This window comes from Thermobia domestica, chromosome 15 (assembly GCF_964235325.1).
Source record: "Thermobia domestica chromosome 15, izTheDome1.hap1.1, whole genome shotgun sequence".
Taxonomy (NCBI): Eukaryota; Metazoa; Arthropoda; class Insecta; order Zygentoma; family Lepismatidae; genus Thermobia; species Thermobia domestica.
In genome coordinates, this window is record NC_137468.1 from 10,786,255 (window position 1) to 10,808,012 (window position 21,758).

General features: G+C 35.8%; 1 protein-coding gene across 1 annotated transcript in view; it reads left to right on the top strand.

Annotated features, from left to right (window-relative positions):
• Ack (activated Cdc42 kinase) overlaps positions 1–21,758 on the top strand; it is a 93,889-nt gene that overhangs the window by 12,027 nt on the left and 60,104 nt on the right. The window contains exons 3-5 of the mRNA XM_081741312.1: positions 4,347–4,595; positions 12,873–13,072; positions 17,969–18,078. Coding sequence (XP_081597438.1) covers positions 4,347–4,595; positions 12,873–13,072; positions 17,969–18,078 — 559 coding nt within the window. The remainder of the gene's footprint in view (positions 1–4,346; positions 4,596–12,872; positions 13,073–17,968; positions 18,079–21,758) is intronic.

Here is a 21,758-nt window from a genome sequence, read left to right on the forward strand (position 1 = left end):
ATCGTGGATTTTACGTAAGTGTTGTACCGTAATTACATTAGGAAAAAAAGTACCAACAGATGCACATGAATATGCCATAAATTTCATCAGTAAGTTCAATGTTTCTTTATTTTCCCATAACATTATTTCTTTTCCCATGTTTATTATTATTATTATTATTATTATTATTATTATTATTATTATTATTATTATTAAACTTCCTTTAAAATCAATGCAGTTTAGGTTATTTTCATTTTCGCCAACATTTGAGGGATTTTTTTTATTTTTACAATTTTTCCTTCAAAAATTGGGGATGCGTCTTGCATTTGAGGGCGGTATATATATACAGTATGTATAAATCTACTATGGACTTCATTTCTCTGTGGTAGAATGGAATTCAATATCTATACCTAAAAAACTGCGAATTAATAGATCAGAGAGATTTAAGCTACATTTTAATATAAAATTGCATAAATGCAGGCTTAGAAGTAACTAACAGTATTTGTATATCACTTCTGTTAAGTACATGGTCATAACAGTACCACTTTTTAAATGTTTATCAAATGTGATTTATTGAGGGGGGGGGGGGAGGGAGAGGACGAAAATTAAAATTGTGCAAATCGCATTACATTAAAAAGTCGTTATTATTCATTTTTATTATTATTTTCCCCCCTTTGCAGTCTTAGAATTTTGTCCAAGGTCAAACTTCTGCTAATTTCAGTTTCAGTGGATAAAATTGCCAAAGTGTTCAAACGTTCTTGCCGGATTGATCAATTTCAACTTAGAAAACTCCTCTCTTTAGTTGCCACATTGCGATTGTCAGGAAAGGCTTATATTGCAATGCATTCTTGTGTGTATTTGACAGTCGAGAGTAGATTCATTTTATCGCAGGGACCTGTTCGAAGTAATCGCGTGGCCAGTCAACTTAAGTCCAGCCGTGCTTATCAGTGTTAGTGCGCTGACCACTACACTTCATAACCCACACCCATCCAAACGCTTATTTTTCAAACTTGAGACACGCACTTATCCATTCAGACCACATGATTCATGCTACAGTTCCTGTAATGATTGGACAACTCACTGGGTATATATGAATGAATCATGTATATCAATTAAATTAGGTATATTACTAGAAATAGAATAAGCATATCGCCAAATGGAAAAAAACAAACATTATCCTTACCACATTTCTATAGGTGCAAGTTCATTGAAATACAAAAAGTGTAAAGTGTGAGTGACAAGGCCTGAAATCTAATTCAGATCTTTGATTTCCATGTCGGTGCACTAACATTACTTTGAAATAATGTGGAATAAAACTAAGAATCCAATGGGGCTCGTGCATACGATGTTTCACCCAGCAGACAACACGAAATGGCCAATGTTCAGACTCATGTAAAGCTACAAAGGTGAATAATAACCTATCGATTGTGGGTGAAGGATCTGCAGTGAAATTATCTGGAAAAACAATTCGAGAATTCTTTCCCTTTCGACATCGAGTTCTCTCGCTTACGTACACAGTAGTAGCACATTTACGCTTAGTGCAGTCAATCCCTACCAGTTTCACGGTATATATTCTAGAAAACCATGTCACTGCTAATAATTTTGAAATATTTCTGATAGTTTCGTGACTTTTCTTCTTCATAGGTCAACAATCTTTCGACGGTTTTCCTCACTCGTTCCTATCCTGAGTCAAACTTTTCATTTCCATGTACTTTTTTTTTTTTTTTTCTGTGCATCTTGTATTACCGGTATTGTTTGTTATAGCTTTGCACTCTTCTCTGTTCTGAGCCTGACTTTTCATTTCCTTGCACACTTTCTTTCCTACATCTTGTGTTATTGTGTGATACAGCTTTCCAATCTTTCCTACATCTTGTATTATTGACATAGGTTTCCACTCTTCACTATACTAAGTCAGACTTTTCATTTCTATATACTTTTTTTTTTTTTTCCTGCATCGTGTATCATTGATTGACATAGCTTTCCACTGTTCCCTATCTTAAGCTACACTTTTCATTTCTTTATACTTCCTCCCTCCACTCTTACATCTTAGGGACCGCAGCGGCTCAGTGGTAGAGCGTTCACTTCTGGTGCTTGGGGTCCCGGGTTCGATCCCAGCCCCCGCCAAGTGAACTTTGTGGTGGACAAACACCGTGAGCGTGGGTTTTCTCGGGGTTCTCCCGTTTCCTCCCACTTTCTTCATTCTACCATTTCATCCATTTCTCATCATCACCGTCTCCTTTAGCCTAACCGGCATAAGCGTGGGACGTAAAACTCAAAGATTTCATTTTTCCACTCCTACATCTTGTATTATTTGATCCAAATATTTTAATCGCAGCTTTCCTTGAGGTACTTTTCCTTCTGACATTAGCTCCATAGCTAATTCCGTGATAAGTTTTTTAATAATAATTCCAATCATCCCATCTCTTTTCGAAATGTTCTTCAGTGTACTCTTTTTTTTTTCTCCTACTAATTTTAGTACTCTTTCATTTAATATCTCATATACTCTTCTTTAAATTTCAACATCCTTTTGTAGCTCCACATTTCGAGGGCTTCCATTCTCTGTTTTTGCTCTTCTTTTAGTGTCCTTGCCTCACGTCCATACAACGCCATAGTTTGCACATATCTTCTTTTTCTTCGGTTGTCTGTTGCGGGAAGCCGGACTCGATTCGCAGTGGAGTCCATGTGGTTCGGATCCCAGGTGAAGGTCCATGTCTTTCATAGCTTTGGTACTCAAAGGAACATTGATCTTTCATCTAATCTTTAGCGCTGTGTCTATATTGTCAGGGAGTCTTAATATTTTAATCTCATCATGTTAAGTTTTAGTTTTGGAAGATTCTCAAAGTTGGTTTTTGTTTTGATTTTGGTATTTCAGTTTCGTAAAAACACAGTCTATGAATGTTGTAAGCTGTCTGGAAGATTTTCTGTTAATGTAAGCATTTTGTAATTGTATGTTTGTTGTTAACGAAAACACATTATATCGGACAACTTGATGTAAGTTATGTAAAATTCTGAATGTTTGACACGATGCTCAGTCTTGAAGATGTATTGATTAACTAAGATTTCTTATACACGTGTAATGATTTCAGCTTGAATTTTGGGAGCTACGAGGTGCAGTGTAAGCACCTTTTGTCATACAAATGCTTGTTTATTTCATAATTGGAATGAGGATTGGAGCTATTAGAGTAATTGTTGAAAAGCCATTGTGCTAGTATCACATAGTTAAATATTCAGGTTGAGAATTTAGAATTTAACAACGTTATCTTAATAGACTGACATTGGGTACAACAAAGGCCGCTGCACTCAACTAGGGGACTTACTGATTTTTGGTCATCATCATCATCTAGTGATGTATGATCCAGTTAACCTCTCCTCTGTTAGCCTGAAAATTGTCTAACACTTTAGAGTAACATTCACTACACGAACACACACGTAGACACATTAAGAATGAGACAAAATATTTTAAATTGTGTTGCTCTTGTGCACCCAGGGTTCTGCTTTGCTAACCCAAAATAGTGGTGGAGATCCCTGAAGTACCTCATAGTACATTGAGGCGCGTTCATTCAACATTAGAACAATTAGGAATATAGGTAATATAAGATGTGCCTTGAGGTAATGTTACCAATCTGGGTCTACTCAAAGTGCTCTAAGTAGAAAATGCTGCATTCCACAGTAAATTTAAAAAGAGCAACAACCCAGGTTGACAATATGTTTTCCCGAATATCTTCATTTTACATCTTGTTTGCATCTACTAACGCGCTTGTTATTTTACTCCCTCAATAACAGAATTCCTTTACCTCTTCCACCAGGTGATCTCTTATTTTCATCTTCAGTTTTGTATCAAAAGATCTAATATATTTCAATCAGAAAATTTCTCGTACGACTTATATCTGGAGCACCATATATAATGTAGCGAAACTCAAACTATCACTTAACTCCCTATGATGTGCTTATTCCGTAGAAAATACAAAAAACTTGATTTAGGGGTCGTACAAAAATTCTGTGGCCGCTGATGCAAAAATGCATCAAAAGATCCGATATGTTTCAATCAAAAATTTTCTTGTAGGCCTTATATCTGGAGAACTACATATAGTTTAGCCAAACCCAAACTATCACTTAACTCAGTATGATGTGCTTATTCCGTGGAAAATACAAAAACTCGATTTAGGGGTCGTTCAAAAATGTTATAACCCCTGTTCTAAAAACTAATTATTGGCCGAGATCGTAATCTTTTGATTTTTTTAATTATATTTTTTATCATTCCTAAAATTCTTGTTCTTATTTCTTGCGTACCTTATTACTTTTAGACAAAGGTATTTTAAAGCAGAGAAAAAAATAATAACTTTTTTTTTGTTTTATTTTGCTTGCAGATAACCCGTTTGGCTCATTTTGACTATGTGCAGCCCGAAGACTTTGAGAAGATTGGCATGGGGAAGCCCGGGGTGAGGCGACTGTTGGATGCAGTGAAAAAGCGGAAGAGTCAAGTGAACAAACTAATTCCAAATTTGTTAAACAAGCTTATTCCGAATGCCAACAAGCAAAATGCGCAGCCAAAAAAGTCAGCCAATGATACGTCTTCCCTAAGTATTACTTTAACGCACTGCCTTATACAAGAAAAGGTTAGTTCCTTTTTATTTGTTTTTAATGTTATATTATTATTATTATTATTATTATTATTATTATTATTATTATTATTATTATTATTATTATTATTATTATTATTATTATTATTATTATTATTTTATATAGAAACTTGCTTTAGAAGAGCACTAAGCAGGATCTTTGCTAGACAGAATGATCCATTTAAACAGTTATAACATTTTTTAAACCATTCACAAGAAGTGCAATCAGTTCCGAATTGTACAGTCAATTGGAATTGTCTCAGTGCAAGTAAACTTTCTTAAATTAAAACTGCATGTGTTAGTTACTATGCACTTTCGACAGTCCGGTGAGCAGTGCTTGAGCCAGCAGTGATAAATTTTAAACAAGTAACAGTGTTACGTGTACACTCCACGTGAAGTGATTTGTACGGCGTTGATATTTTCTCGATATTGACTCCGGAAGTGATAGTAGATTTATAACATTTCCGGTTTTAGTAGGGATATCGTAGTGGAGGTGGAATACATTCTTGGGATGCTTAATTGATTAAAAAAAAATATCTCGTATCGTCTGTACATTCATATTGAAAACGGAAGTTGTAGTGCATTACTGCCATTTCCGGTTTTAACAGAGAGTTAAAGATAGAAATGAAATGATTCTTTGGATATTTAACCGACTGCAAGTATTTGATCTATAGTAATCAACGTTAAAACTGGAAATAATTGATTTGTTTCACTGCCAGTGAGTGAAACAACTCCGTCAACGAGTTCGGTTGAAACTTCTGACGTAATATCTTCATGCAAACGCTGAAAGTACTGCAATGTTTTCCCGAGAAATGGTGATTGAATTTCAAAAAATTGTTTCTGGTGCTTGATTAAATTAACGTAACATTGAGAAGGTTCGTAAAAACTTAAGTGTTAGTATTTTTCAGAGATAACTAACTTTTTTATGCATTTCTGTCGCGTATAAGAATGTTAATCAACATCGGTAATCGTAGATGAAATCTGATCAAACGAGAGTTCATTAAGTAACATTGACAAATGACAACCTTTAAAAGTTAGACCATAACGAAAACGAGGGGCCGCTGTGGCTCAATGGTACAACGTTCACCTTTGGTGTGTGGGGTCTCTGGTTCGATTTCCGCTCATGCCAAGTGAATTTTGTGGTGGACAAACACCGTATGCGTGGGTTTTCTTGGAGTTCTCCCATTTCCTCCCACTTTCTTCATTCAACCATTTCACTCATTTCTCATTACCGTCTCCTTTAGCCTAGCCAGCATAATCGTTGGACGTAGAACTGAAAGATTTCATTTCATAACGAAAACGAGAGAAGAAAAAGCTAGCACCTAATTAATTCAACGAATCTTTTCTAGTGTATGAAACAGCAATTCACTGATTTGCTATCTTCTTTCAACAGGAAGAAGCGACCATGATAATGCATAATACTTATCATTTGTTGCTTCCGGAATTGTCACTTTAGCTTCCGTTACGTTCATCGTAAGACTGGAATTAATATTGAGTATTCATAGATAAGAAAAATGTTCATTCAACGCAGTATATTTCTAAAAGAAAATAGTATGTAATAGTAAAACCTATTGAAGGAACATACTGATTTCTGGACCAGAGTTTTAATAATATAAAAAGAGAATATTTCTTCTAGTTGTATACTTCATAATTTTAATTATCATTTGACCTTGCTACAAAATAACAAGCAAGTAGATGACACCAGGAACATGCTGACATGTCCGTTCTTCGCACGGGAGACTAGGCTTAGGAAAGTATTTGAATCCCTTCCCCTTCTTAGGATATCAGGGTTTCCATCCACCTGAAGTACCTGGAAAAGTAGAGAACTTACTTATAAAAAAAATCCTGGAAAAGTCAGGGAATTTTAAGTATGGATTTTTACTTCTCCGAACCCACTTTCCTTTCTGCCTTACCAAGCTATTTAATAGGGTATATTTTATAAATTAATTAGTTCGTTTTACTACACTTCTTTACCTACACAAACTTTATACATGCACGTACATAGTAGATGAAAAACTCCGTGATCGAGAAAAATATAAGTTGCTTTTCTACATTATATACAAATCTGGGAATTTGTAAATCGTGGTTGATTCCGGGCTCGATTGCCGGTAGGGACACTCGGTCGACAAAGTTAACGCCTTTTTCAGGCCAGCCACTTTTAGTGATGTTTTTCCTCATTCACACCAGGCAAATGCCGGAATGGTACCTAACTTAATGGTTCCCGGCCACTTCCTTCCCTTTCATCGGATAGTGTGATTGCCGAGGAACTTCGTCCCTCATATACGTGACAGGCTAAATGACCATAGATGCCGACAGCCTAGGAATCTAATTCCTAATTCCAAATCGTGGTGTGGGAAACTTGGAAAAGTCAGGAAATTTGTGCTCGCCAAATGAGTGAGAAACTTGGGGGATGAATTTGGACATAAACAGTTTGAGAAGAGGAATTATTCATTTCAGTGACCTTTAAAACTATGGATTGGACACTAATATCGGACGTTTTTGATTATTTTTATATGTCACCCTTTTTCTAGCCCTATTCTTACTACCATTTTGATAGGGAATGTATTTAGACTTAAATGCCAACGGGAGTATCACATTTGATCTCAGCGATCATTCTAAAAATTGTGGTTTGCACGTTAATATCGGTCGTTTTCGGTTATTTTCACATGTCGCCTTTTTCCAGCCCCATCCTTACTACCATTTTGGTAGGGAATGAATCTAGATTTAAACAGCATCGAGCTGTCACTATTCATCTCACCGATCCTGAAAAACTTTGGATTGGACACTAATATCGGTCGTTTTCGATTATTGTCACCCCCTCACCCTTTATCCGCCCCTTGCCGAGAATGTGCTAAAAACCAAAGTTAGACCAGGGTGCACTCGTGTACCAAAAATGTTGAAAATGAGTGCACCAATCTAGGAGGTGTTAGCCGTTAAATGTTTTTACATGTTACTCACTCATCCCTTCTTTCTCCTTGCCGAAAATGTGTTAAAAACTTAAGTTTGGCGAGGTTGAACTCATGTACAGTCAGCAACAAAAGTTCTTTCCGTGTGCTGAAATTAGTTTCATAAATAATTTCAGAATGAAAGGACAATTTTGAGTATAATTTTTAATTAAATTAAAAAGAACGTAATTTTCTGTACGTTCATGTTTTTCCACCATCGTACGGTTCAGCCATCCTGCCGTTATTTCCAAAATAAATTTTACCAAACGGAAAGAACTTTGTACCAAAAAACAAACAAACAAACAAACAAAAAAAAAAAAAAAAAAGAAATTGATGCGACGATAGAAGAGGAGTTAGCTAGCAAGCATCGTTACATCTATTTTCATTTGTGTACAAGGGTGTTCTGAAGGTTTGTGCACTGGCAAAACTGCTCTTATTCTGTGTAAGCGAGTTTGTGCTTCTCGTACGTGAAAATAGCTTGTGACGTGCTTTGTTAGTGTAAGTAAAAACATGTATTTGTCGTTTGTGTGCTCGCTTTAAAAGTCAAACTGCATTGTGCATTACAGTGGCGGTATAAGACAAAGGAACGCTATTGGATTTTGTGTGAATTTCAGGCAAAAGTGGCCAGGAAATGTTTAAGATGATCAAAAAAGTTGGCGATGAAGAAGCAATGGGCAAATCGGCCGTAACTAAGCGGTGGATGCAATTTTAAGGATGGTAAACACAATGTACAAAATAAGATGAGAAGTGGACGTTTACCGCCATCAGTGAACGATGAGAACATTGTGCAAGCAGAGACATGATTGAAAGAATGTAGACGTTTATCGGTTCATGAATTGGCAACTAAACTGAAGCAAGGTGTCACGAAATTGTGAAGAAATACCTAAAAGCGTCTCGTATTTGTGCAAGAAGGTACCACTTTCGCTGAGTCAAGAACAGAATCTTCGTCGTGTATAATATTGTTAGGTATTTCTTCAACGAGTGGAACAGGCTTATCAATTCTTGCACTGAATAATCACCGCGGACGAGTCCAGGATCAGACATTATGATCCCAAATCAAAATAACGGTCCAGTATGTAAAAACACAGCAACTTATCCTACTCCCCCTCAAAAAGATCGGATTGCTTGTTCCGTAAACAAGTAAATGTTGATTTTGTCTTGATTTCCGTGGAATAGTACTGCAGCATTGGGTTCCAGGTAATCAAAGTGTGAATGGAGGTTATTATGCTAATTTTGGGAGATACATTTCAAGGGAGCAATTCACAAAAACGACGTGAACTGCGTCATGAAGAATGTTTTTTCTGCATGATAACGCTAAGCCACTGTGACTGTGGAAGCTTTGGAGAAAATTTGTGGGCATTCTCTAGATTATCCACCATATAGCCCAGACTTTGGACCTGGCGATTTTTTGGTTTTTCTAACTTAAGTGGCCCCGTGTAGTATACTTGCTAATGCTCTCACCTGTGGTGCAACTGGTCCCGGGTTCAATTCTCGGTGGGGACATTCGGTCAATAAGATGTAACATTTTTTCAGCCCAGCCATCCTGAGTGAGGTTTTTCGTGGGTTGTCCTCATTCACACCGAACAAATGTCGGGATAGTACCTAAAATCCTGGTCACTAGCTTCCTTCCTCGGATAGTGTGCTCACCGACGTACGTCATCTCTCATAGGTGACGTGACGGTAATGCCCAGAAATATGTGTAAATAAATCTAAGTCTCAAGAATTACATACGCGAAAGGGACCTTAGCACGGACCAGGAAGTGAAATCTGCCACATCCAGTACCTTACACTGACTCAGTAAATTCTGCCACATGTGTTCGAGAAGCAGTGTATAGAGTGTGAAGAACGCTTTCTCGAAGAGGAAACCCTATTGTTTCGAACTCCAAATAGTGATCTCATTCTACGAACTTTCGGAAATAGTTATACGTAATATTTGATTTATGTGTACCAGTTACAGTAAAACCTGTCTATGTTGGCCACCATCGGTTCCATCGAAAAGCGGCCAACTTAGACAGGTGGCCAACTTACAGAAAATAAGTGTGATTTGTGTATTTTTAGAATAGGATTTCTAGTATTACTTGATTGTAAAATTTTAATAAGCAGTGGCACGACAGCTGCTTATAAATAATGTATATAGAGTAACCATAAAAATATACAATACTAAAAAAATATTACTATAGTATGTTTAATATATGTGCATACCTTTCTTTTCCTGAAAACTAGTCTGGTACATTGGATTATTCGGATTGAAAACACAATAACACAAACAACCATGAAATAGAAGCGTATGTACGCAGTTTATTGAAATTGATATTATAGCACACTGAGTTATTCACATTGAAAACAAGAAAAGCAGTTATAAACTGAGAAATTCAAATGCAATTTATATGACTTCTTTTCAGTTGTTACTGAATGGTGGTTCATTCTAGACGCATTTGTTTTATTCTTTTTGGCAGATATGCACATTCTGATATTGTAGTTAACTACCTCTTATTAATGAGCTAGAAGTATTTCCCTCGGAGCAAAAGATATTTTGAAAAAAAAAATCTTGAGGGAATTCATATCTCAAAAACTCCGTTATCTTTTGACAAGGCGACAGGTGCCAATAGTTGACAATTGAGATGGTTAGTTTTTAACCGTGAGAATTTTCCGGAATTACTAAGCTGATGAGAGGAGCTGATATAGCTAATGGTTAGTTTTTAACCGTGAGAATTTTCCGGAATTACTAAGCTGATGAGAGGAGCTGATATAGCTAATGGTTTTACCAAAACAGACAGCGTAAACAAATGCGTACAACCATTTCCTGAATTCCTGTACGTGCTTTTTCTTATTCACATCTTCCTTCACCACCCTTTTATCAGGGTAGTCTTCTAGTCATTGACCTTCGAGAACAAATCGCGGGAATCCTTGCTTCTTTTCTCTAGTCACAAATATAGAACATGTGCCTCTCATATGGGAATTCGAAAGAGTTAAGAAAAACAACAAAACGGTATTTTGCGTGGCCAAAATACGCAGGTAAATTTATCATTATGATCATAGGATAAACATTGCTTCAGTGTGGCCAACTTCCAAGATAGACAGGTGGCCAACTTATAGAGTAGTAAGTAACGAATGTCTTATGGGAAAATGCAGGTTCAAGACGAACTAGGCCAAGATAAGCAGGTGGCCAACTTAGAGAGGTGGCCAAGTTGACAGGTTTCACTGTATATTGATTGTGTTGGAACGAGTCGTAATGCATTGGGTTGAAGTGAGTTTGCATTAACGCTCCTATACGGACACCGGACTTATCGGTACACTTCTACTCGGACCATTTGGTGCATGTGGTCCTGGGTTCGATTCCCGATGGGAGATCACAAAAAAAATCACAATTATCCACTTTCATTAACCCTTAAGCAGGCGTGTCAGTTTGCGTAACATTAGCAGGTGCTGGAAGAATATCATATCCTATATGTTTATTTTTGTGCTGGTTAACGATTACATGCAGATAATCATTTATAAACTACTACTAATGGAGTTATAGTTTAATTAATATTAAACTCTGGTTTGCCAACTACTTGAAGTTTTTGTACATTTATATATTATGAGAAATTTTTCTGTGACTAGTATTTTAATATCATTTTGTTACGCATTTGTGTTATAGGACATATCACATTACCTAAATATTAATTTCTGATGACATTGATGAACCTACGGTTGCCACAAACTACTGTGAAGTAACAGTGATGTGACTGTGAGATGACTGTGTAAACTCTTAGCTTAATTCGCCGAATTCAGTTATTTTATTAAATCACATTTATCCACGACAGAATCATGAGCTCTTTAAAATTCAACGGAATAAAAACTTTTTATTAATGTTGTTTTGTTAATGTTAATGTTGCCAGACAGCTTGTATAATCATGTATTTGTTAATTCTCGCTTTTAAAATTGTTAATAAACACGACTAGTTTCCTTTTTGCCTTTCCGCTTTCCTTTCCGCCCAGCTCGACATTCCTAACTTACTGAACGTCAGACTCATCGTTTTTGGATTAAGCAAAACTACGGAGGACAGATTAACAGGGGTATTTGCCACAAGGTTTAGGAAAGTGCAGGATCGTCGGAGGCAAGCATATCGCACTATTGGAGGACGTCTAACTCCATGTTTCGAGAATACCATTCTGTTGGCTCATCATCACATACAATTTTAAGTTTGACATCTGAGTAGTGGAATGAAGGTGAAGAAGGGACATCGTAGAAGACGTATCATAAAGAGAGAACTCGACGCCCCTAGCAGTCCAGCAGGATTGAGTTCCAGTTTTTGGCTCACTCCAGTATATCCAGGCTCCTCCAGGGAAAACCATTCATCATCCAGATGATCAGGACGACACCAGTCTCATCTTAATGTTAGGCTAGTGCTCATCCTTTATCTCTTAATCATAACCTATCTCTCTCTCTCACCTTTTCCTCAACTAGTCATTTTCAAATTTAAAACCTGAATTTTATTTAAATTCAACCATAATTTCGCAGTTAAGTACCGTGTGGTGCATCAGTTTCATCCCCAATTATTATATAGTTTTATGAATATTTTAGAGATTATTTTGAGCTACAACTGATGGCACAGCACCGGCACACTACATTGAATTTATTATAAATTTCGAATAAATGACAATTTCTTGTAATATCATTATGTTCCCGATTTGCATCAACTTGAAATAAACGGAAAATATTTTCCACTCAAACCTGTATGTAACACATTTAACTAGATCAGCTCACTTATCAGAGAACAATGGGCAAATACCTCGAGTGGCAATCCTAAACAGACAGCGTTGCCACATTGTGAAGACTGACAGTGGGGTACATTATACCCAAAGCATCTTCTTAAGGGTTAGTTATCCGTCTCGTTTAGTCTAAAGAGCACAATCGTGAGACGTTAAACTAAAACATTTCTGTTCATTATTCGCTTTGGAAATTTCCTCCACCAGTAGGTATGTATAACTGAGAGATAGATACATCGCACATGGGCGTGTCCCACTGCCTTTCTTCGAAAGGGTGTTAGCTACTGTCTTAGAAATGGCAGATGATGTGCGCTTGAGCTCTGGAATATATATTTTATTTGTGTGGGACATGTTTTACTGCTGGAATTCTTTCGGTGAAGTGCAGTATGTTTCAGTTCTCGTAATGAGGGTTTTAGTTAAGAGGTGCGATTGAATTGCTAATTTTCTGTGTTAGCTCACTAAAATTGTAATAATTTTAACAGGAATTTTTTTATTATGTATTTTTTAATGTACAAGTTCGCAAGAGATTATTACTTGAGATTTGTTCAGTTTGAGATTCTTTTTCCTCTTCTTCATAGGACGTAACCTTATCTACGAAGCTAGGTGATGGATCGTTTGGAGTTGTTCGAAAGGGAGAGTGGACCACTCCGACCGGAAGAATAATTCCAGTGGCTGTGAAAGTTCTCAAGCAGGACGCTATCAGTCAACCAGGGGTTTTTGATGATTTCGTCAAAGAAGTGAAAGCCATGCATCAGCTTGATCATCCAAATTTGATCAGGTAAGAGATAGTTGACTGGATTCTTGTATATCCGAAGCCACACGTATTTTTGATGTCGGGTTGGATTTCCGGAGAGTTAACAGAATTCACGGTGTTGAGCATAAATAACGTTGCAGTTGGCTGACTACTTGAATTAAGAAGTGTAGAGTGACAGAAATAATAGCATTTTAAGTGAAACGCAGATTACACAATATATAATGTGGAAAACTCTTTATTTGTCTACTATTGGTTTAAATTTATTGAAAGCTTTCAGCACTGACAGGTAATGTTTTCAGTTGAGTGTAAAAGTGAGGCGAAAAGCAGTTTCTGTTGTAGTGACTTTTTATAATAGACTAGCTGAACCTGCGCTCTCTAAACAGCTCATCATTCGCATATGAGCATAAATCTCCTTCTTATTCCTCACAACATATGTACCTGTCCTTTTACAGACACAAGTAAAAGACGTCTTGATGATAAAATCGGCAAGGGGAATCATAAAGGGGAGATTTTTTTTCGATTATTGTTTCTCTATCTCGCACCGTTTGCAAGAGTTGAGCCTTCTTCCGGTTGGAGTTTCTAATTCATATATGACCAGTGTTTTCTTTCTTCTTGCATGCAGTATGTAATAAGCAAATACATTACATATACAATTAATTATAATGTGAGTTATATATGGTTCATTGGGCAAAACTCAAAAAATAAAGATTTATCTTAGACTCGAGAAATGGTTATCCTTCCTTTTTCATTATTATTTGGCCATGAAACAAACGCCTGAGACTTATACAACCCCAATATACAACGTTGTGGTGTTGGAATGTATAACACGTAGGATATAATGCTTTTTTTTAATTTCAACGCTTCCAGCGTACCCTTAAAAAATGTAATAAAGAAATAATGACCATGTTTTTTTTAAATATTCAATTAGAACTGGACAATCTACGCAAAATTTCCAATCGATCAGTGAAAACGTCATCTTTCTAGAGCCTATAGTTTCCGAGATCTCATTGTCGAAAGGATTGACCACAAACATATAAACATAGTTTAAAAGAACTCGGAAGATGGAAGCACAACTCACATGCATTGATTTTAGAGAAGGCTTATTAAAATACAAAGGCTTTGAACAATAATTTTATATCATAAACTTTATGAAAAAGATATAGTTAACTAATTTAAACTATTTAAAGTACAAATACTTAAAATGTTTGTTTCTATTAAACGTGAAATCACATATAACCGTAAATGAAAGTTTTGAAAGCTAAGGTTATAGGTTGGAGCTCAGGCGCTTTTAATTGCAGTTGTAGCATTTTAATAGATAGATGATTGAACATTTTACAAATCTGAACGGATAATTTTTCCAGAAGAAGTACTTCCTCCTGCTTTTTTTTTTATTATTATTATTTTTAATTAACTGACTTAAAAATGGAGGTGGTACTCAAATCAGTTCATATATATATTCTGATATCCAAAACTTAAGCACGAACTATGAAGTGACCTAAGACCTCAGTATACCATGTTATATGAGTGTTGGTTGGGGTGAGAAATACAATACATGAGATAACATTATAATCAATGTATTTATATAATGTCTAGTACATAAACAGAGTGCCATACATGATGAATATGAAAAGCAGACACATTCAGTGTCGAAACTTGTCAAAAATTCACCATAGAAGAGTACAGTAGAGTATTCACGTAGGGACATCAGTATGGAATATGTCCTGCTCCAACAGAAATACATAACTGACATCGACGTGCCATACTGGAAACAAGATTACTAAGCAGTAATTGTGGCATGGCCTGCCACAAACGAAACTTTGGACGGACAGCTCCTCGAAACAAACGAACATAACGGAGAAGAACATCATTACAATATCCGGTACCAGTTAGAGTCCCTCCTTCTCAGGCCCGTATTTATATATTATGCGTCCCTGTGCTCTAAATAATTTGCTGCCCCCAGAAAACAACCAATATTAGAATTGAATTGACAATTTTGGGAGTCGCTGAGATGAATAGTGACAATTTTGATCCAATTCAACCTCAAAGTCATACTCCACTCCCAAGGGAGGTGGCGGAATCTTAAAAGAAATTGAAAACAACAGATATTAGTGCTGAATTCATAGTTTTCGGGGTCGCTGATTTTGACGGTATCATATTTCATGATGCTTAAGTTCATTCTAACCCTTGAGGTGGGGTTGGGAGACGACGACTTTTTAAAAATAATCAGATAAGCTAGCTAATTAGTAACTCTAATTAGAGCGAATTAAACATATGAACATATTTTCTCGCGTTTGCACGGGGTTCTGCGAGTTGCTAATTTTAAATATTACTTTATTGTGAATCTTTAAAAAATCCTAAGTTCTGCCGCCCTGTGCTCGAGCACAGAATAGCACTTACTTAAATACGGGCCTGCTCCTTCTACAAATTGCAACTCACTACGTCCGTCTATCATTATGCCGGCCCCGACCATGGTTCCATCGACTGGTTTGTTCGTTTCCTCAATGTTTTCTTGGCGGTACCGACCGCCAGATTTACGCCAAATATACGGTCGTCCAGAATCAGATGACAGACAAAAGCGGCTTTCATAAGAAAACATCACTCGACCCCAGTTCTTGTCCGACCAGGTAATATCTTGACACTATCGTAGACGAGCCCGTTTGTGACGCAGTGTTAATGGGATATATTTCACTAATTTACGAGAATAAAGTCCTACCACGCGTAATCATCTAGTTACAGTCTAGCGCGATACACGTGTCACTGTGCTGGCATGAAGTTAGGTAATCAGTTTCCTAGCACTACTGCGGCGGCTTCGTTTCGCACTTAACACCAGATAACGGACTTATTCAGGGTTGGTACATTGTGGACGACCACTTGCGACAAGTCTAGCACCATTTCCGATCGTCTATTATCTCGACCACACCCTTGACACTATGCTGTGGTGACTTCCCAGTTCTCGTGTCACACTGGTTACTGTCCGTTCTTCTCTCAATTTCCCAACAATGCGACCACGCTCAAATTCATTCAGATGCTATCCTTGTGCCATACTACCAATGCACGCTTACTTCCTACTTCCTACTTCGTTGTCCTTCAGAAAGCAGCCGTAACCGATTGCTCTCTCACAATGCACACGCACACCAATTGCATTAACGACCGTTACCGACTACTTCTCATCTCGCATATGCCATTTGTGAGCAGACTAAATGGCTCTGCTATTGCTTTCCTCCGTGTATGACATTGTTTTGGTCGTAAGCATCAAAATAGGTAGATATGTGGGAAAACTACATCCGTGCTTAAGTTTTGGACATCAGTGTATATAGGGTGAGTCTGAATGATATTCCCGATTCAGTCATTACTTTTTTGCTTTTAATAACACACATATAAACAAAAATTACACACACTGATTGATCAACTCAAATAAATAAATAAAAAATATTATTATTATTATTATTTAACATATTATAAATGTTCAATACGCAATCAAGGAGTTGAACGACTCACATCTAGTCTATAACTGAGTTCCTGCCAAATTCTTCCTAACATGTCAGAGTCGATTTCGGCCACAGCTGCAGTGATGCGCTCACTCAATTCAACCAAAGTTGTAGCAAGTGTCTTTGATGAAACCTCAGAGGAAGAAATCGCATGGCGTGAGGTGTGGAGATGTTGATGACCATTTCAAGCACACACAACGGTTTTTGCTGGCCTGTAGAAGCCATATTGCTCACTTTGCCTAAACTGCCTCCTGGTGGACGTCTGGGTAACTACGCTTCTGCAATAGAAAGAAAAAAAAACTTTGAGATTTCAAAAAAAAATGTATTTGCAAGAAAAGCTAATTATTTTTCGAATAATAAATTAACAAAATCGGAAATATCATTATGACTCACCCGGTATAATATATTGTCTGTGTTAACGTATAACTTTCGATTATTATTATTTCGGGAACTTCAATCCCTATCGGAAAGAAGGAAATTAATTGATAAATTCTTCATTCAAATGGTACTGGGATAACATATATTGCACCGAATATTGCTTAGAAAATATAGAAATAAGAGTATCGATTTATATTGTTAGGAATCGATCGACATTGGTAGCATTAAATTCAAAACGTGAAATACTTAGAAGAGTGACAGTGTCTTACAATTTAAAATAAATATATGTTATGATAAATAACAAAGCAATTTTTACAAAAAAATTAAACTGTTTTAACTTTTATGACAAGGGTTCTAGCTGCCAATCTTGATTTTATTGTTGTTATGTATTCTCAGTGTATTTTTATGTTATAATCTTTTATTCAAAGAACCAATTTTTTATGTTAAAACATGACAATATATATATTCTTTTATATATCAGTTTGAATCTTATAATTCTAGTATATTAACCTTCTGACAGGCCTTAACCTGCTCTAATAGTCATTCTGTATTGTAAATTTTCTGGTCTGTTTAAAATGATTATATAATTTTTTTAACATAATGCTGTACTTTTGCCTATAAGCTGTTCACAGCACGCAAAGTAAAGTTATTATTATTATTATTATATTGTTATATATGATATTGTTATTATATTGTTATCGATATTGTTATTATTATATGGGACCTCTGCTTGTGGTCCCATATAAATATTATCAGGTTGTAATGATAAGTCTTCGGAGCTAGATCATGAGATACCTGAACGGGTGCTTTGTAAAAACCGATCGATTTTCAATAAACGTTACTATTATCTTGATAAGATGTCAGTGTAAGTGATATATATTTTTTTCTTTGACGCCTCGTAGGGTTTAAAAGCGAAGCAAATGTTGCAGCTACTTTTTAATTTTTATGTTGCGTCAACCACCGATTCTTTATTGCGTAAGAGTAATACTTTCTTCAGATACAGATTTATTATTATTATCTGTTAGTAATGAAGTATTTAATCTCTATGTTGTAGGTTGTTTGGCATTGTGTGGACACATCCTATGATGATGATAACAGAGCTAGCCCCTTTAGGAAGTCTGCTTGATTATTTGAGGAAGCAGTGTCATCATATGTCTATAGCAAGTGAGTACAACTTAGTTTCTTTCTCGGTATTATTATTATTATTATTATTACTGGTGGTGGTGGTGGTAGTAGTAGTAGTATGTATTTTATTGTTTTCGGTAAAAAATGTAATAAAGAAATAACGGCCATGTTTTTTTTTTTTAATAATTAGAACTAGACAATGTACAGAAAATTTGGAATCGATCAGCGAAAACGGCACATTTCTAGCACTTGTGGTTTTTGAGATCTCATTGTCGAAAGGATTGCAGACAAACATATAAACCTAGCATTTTAATATATAGACTAGCTGAACCTGCGCTCTCTACACAGCGCATCATTCGCATATGAGCATGAATCTCCTTATTACCATAAAGGGGTACCATAAAGGGGAGATTTTCTCGATAATTTTTTCAATATCTTGAACCATTTGCAAATTTGGTAATACTTCCGGTTGGAGTTTCTAATTTATGTATGATCAGTGTTTTCTTTCGTCTTGCATGCAGTATGTAATAAGCAAATACATTACACACACAACTAATTATGTCAATGATATATGGTGTTCATTGGGCAAAACACTCCAAACAATTGTAGACTGGAGAAATGGTTATCCTTCGTTTTTAATCATTTGGGCATGAAATAACACCTGAAAGATACACAACCCCTATATACAATGATGTGGTGTTGGAATGTATAACTCGTAGGATATGATGCTTTACTTCTGTAAAATTCCAACATTTGAAATGGACCCCTAAAAATACAATAACGGTCATGTTTCTTTTTTTAAAATATTCAATTAGAACTGGACAATCTACACAAAATTTGAATTCGACCAGTGAAAATGGCCTTGAGGTTTTCGAGATCTTATTGTCGAAAGGGTTGGGGATAAAATATAAAAACATAGCATTTTAATATATAGAGTAGCTGAACCTACGCTGTCTACTCAGCGCATCGTTCTGTTATGACCATGAATCTCCTTCCCACTGTGCATGTCTCCTTACTCACACAAGTAAACAGGGTGTCTACTGATACTCGAAATACTTGAAATAATGGAATTTAGTTTTAATACTGGAAATACTGAAAATGTACTGGAATTTTGATCCATATACTGGAAAAATCATGAAATATACAAATATTATTTCTTTATAATTTACCCTGTATTTTTGAACTCCAAAAGTCCAGGGTAATAACAATCTTGTATTATAACTAGCATAGAGTAATGCCAGTTATTTATATAAGTTGTAACTTAATAATACATTTATATAATACAAATAATGCGCTTGGTTCACTGTATTAAGCCTCCAAGCAGGGTGTCTATGGACCATGAAAGTCATGAATTGAGGTTGCTGGTCAAAGGAAAGTAGTGAAATTGAGCTTCAGATGATGAAAGAAAGTGATTTTATAGAACAACAATACTTACATAATACAGTACAGTTACTGCAATAATAAATTGTGATTTTCCCTAATGATCCGCCGTTAAGAAGTGATGCTATCTCTCTTGGGGTTGCAGATAATCATTAACTTTTTCAGTTTCCGCTTTTTTTTCTTTTTTTCTTTCTTCTCAATACCTCACGATAACAATGGGTGCATTATATTATATGCAATGCTTCAAGTACAGTATACAGGGTGCAAACTAGTCAGTAAAAGTATGCCCAATGATTGGAAATTGAGTGCATGTTTTAATGCTTGGTATATGGATGTGGTACATTGCTTGCAGATTTCAGAGCTTTCATGAGCAGCTACATATGTCTAATCATTTGTATTTCAAGGAATCAAGGTTAACTAAATTTATTAAAAATAAAATATTCATTTGATGGTAAAACAGTTACAAACCAGAAATCATCAAAAGTGTGATTATTCCTAAAGAACTTAAAAAAATCATTATAAAATTACTGGAATTTTGCTGATAGTTATACTGAATATACTGGAATTTTGAAACTGAAACTCAGTAGACACCTTGGTAAAGGATAGGAGACTCACAAAGGAAGTGAATTGCTATGTATAGATGTTGGAGTGAGTTTGTAGCAAATTTGTAGAAGTAACCCGATATCAAGTGGAAATATTTTTTTCTAATAAATTCATATCTGTCTGAGTACGCATCATTACGTCTCTTGAGGACTTTGTCAGATTTAAGCAAAGCGCCTGCAATGTCCGTCAACCCACCATACGTAACTTCTCTACTGACCGTAGTTTCGGCCTGCAACAATGTTAATCCTATGGGCTCAAAACGGCCCATAAAATATTGAATAGAACAATAACGAGACGGTTTTTGAAACTTTGAATGAGAACTGGACAATCTACACAAAATTTAAAATCGACTAGTGAAAACGGCACGTTTCTGGCACCTGTGGTTTTTGAGATCTCATTGTCGAAAGGAGTCTGGACATACATATAAACCTATATTTTTAATATATAGACTAGCTAAACCTGCGCTCTCTACACAGAGCATCATTCACATATAAGCATGAATCTCCATGTCATTCCTCACAACATTTGTACATGTCCCTTTACAGACACAAGTGAAAGACGTCTTGATAAAAATCGGCAAGAGATACCGTAAATTGGAGAATTTTTGATTACTTTTTCAATATCTCGCACCGTGCACCGTTTGCAAGATTTGAGCCTACTTCCGGTTGGAGCTTTTAATTCATGTATGATCATTCGTTTTTAATTCATGTGTTTTCTTTCTTCTTGCATACAGTATGTAATAAGCAAATACATTACACACACAATCAAGTATAATGTCAGTGATATATGGTGTTCATTGGGCAAAACACTCCGAACAATAAAGATTCATCTTAGAGTAGAGAAATGGTTATCCTTCGTTTTTCATTATTATTTGACCATGAAACAAACGCCTGAGAGGTATGCAACCCCGTATACAATCAGTGGTGTTGGAATGTATAATGTGTAGGATATGATGCTTTAGTTTTTTTTCTAATTTCAACACTTCCAGTGTACCCGTAAAAATGTAATAAAGAAATAATGGCCTTTTTTTTTTTTAATTAGAAGTGGACAATCTACATAAAATTCGCAATCTATCAGTGAAAACGTCATCTTTCTAGAGCCTGTAGTTTCCGAGATCTCATTGTCGAAAGGATTGGCCACAAACATATAAACATCCATAAACGTATAGATTAAAAGAACTCGAAAGATGGAAGCACAATTTATTTGCATTGATTTTGGAAAAGCTTATTAAAATACAAACGCGTTGAACAATAATTTAGAAAGGATAAACTTTATGAAAAACGGATCTATTCAAATAATTTATTTAAAGTACACATACTTTAAAATATTTGTCTTTATTAAACGTGAAATAACAACAACCGTAAATCAAAGGTTTGAAATAAGAAGTTACAGGTTGGAGCTCAGGCGCCTTTGTTGCTCTTGTAGCATTTTAATAGATTTTTCTCCACGATTAGTTTTCCGAGTAACACCATATCTGAACTTGTTGGGGAATGCAGGTAGCGTTATGAAACATTTCGTATTATCTTCCAGTTTATCCGAACCTTTGATATTTCTGTTTTTCTTTCCTCTTTCTTCCAGTGAGTTTCTTAGTTCATATTTAAATGATTTGATTCGAAGTCGTTGTGTGTGGGTATTATCTGAAGTGTTTCACTGTTTGACTGAAGTAAGTAATGTAATTGTTAAATCGTATAAAACATTAAAGTATTTACTTTTTGTTTGCGTACGTGTATATTTGT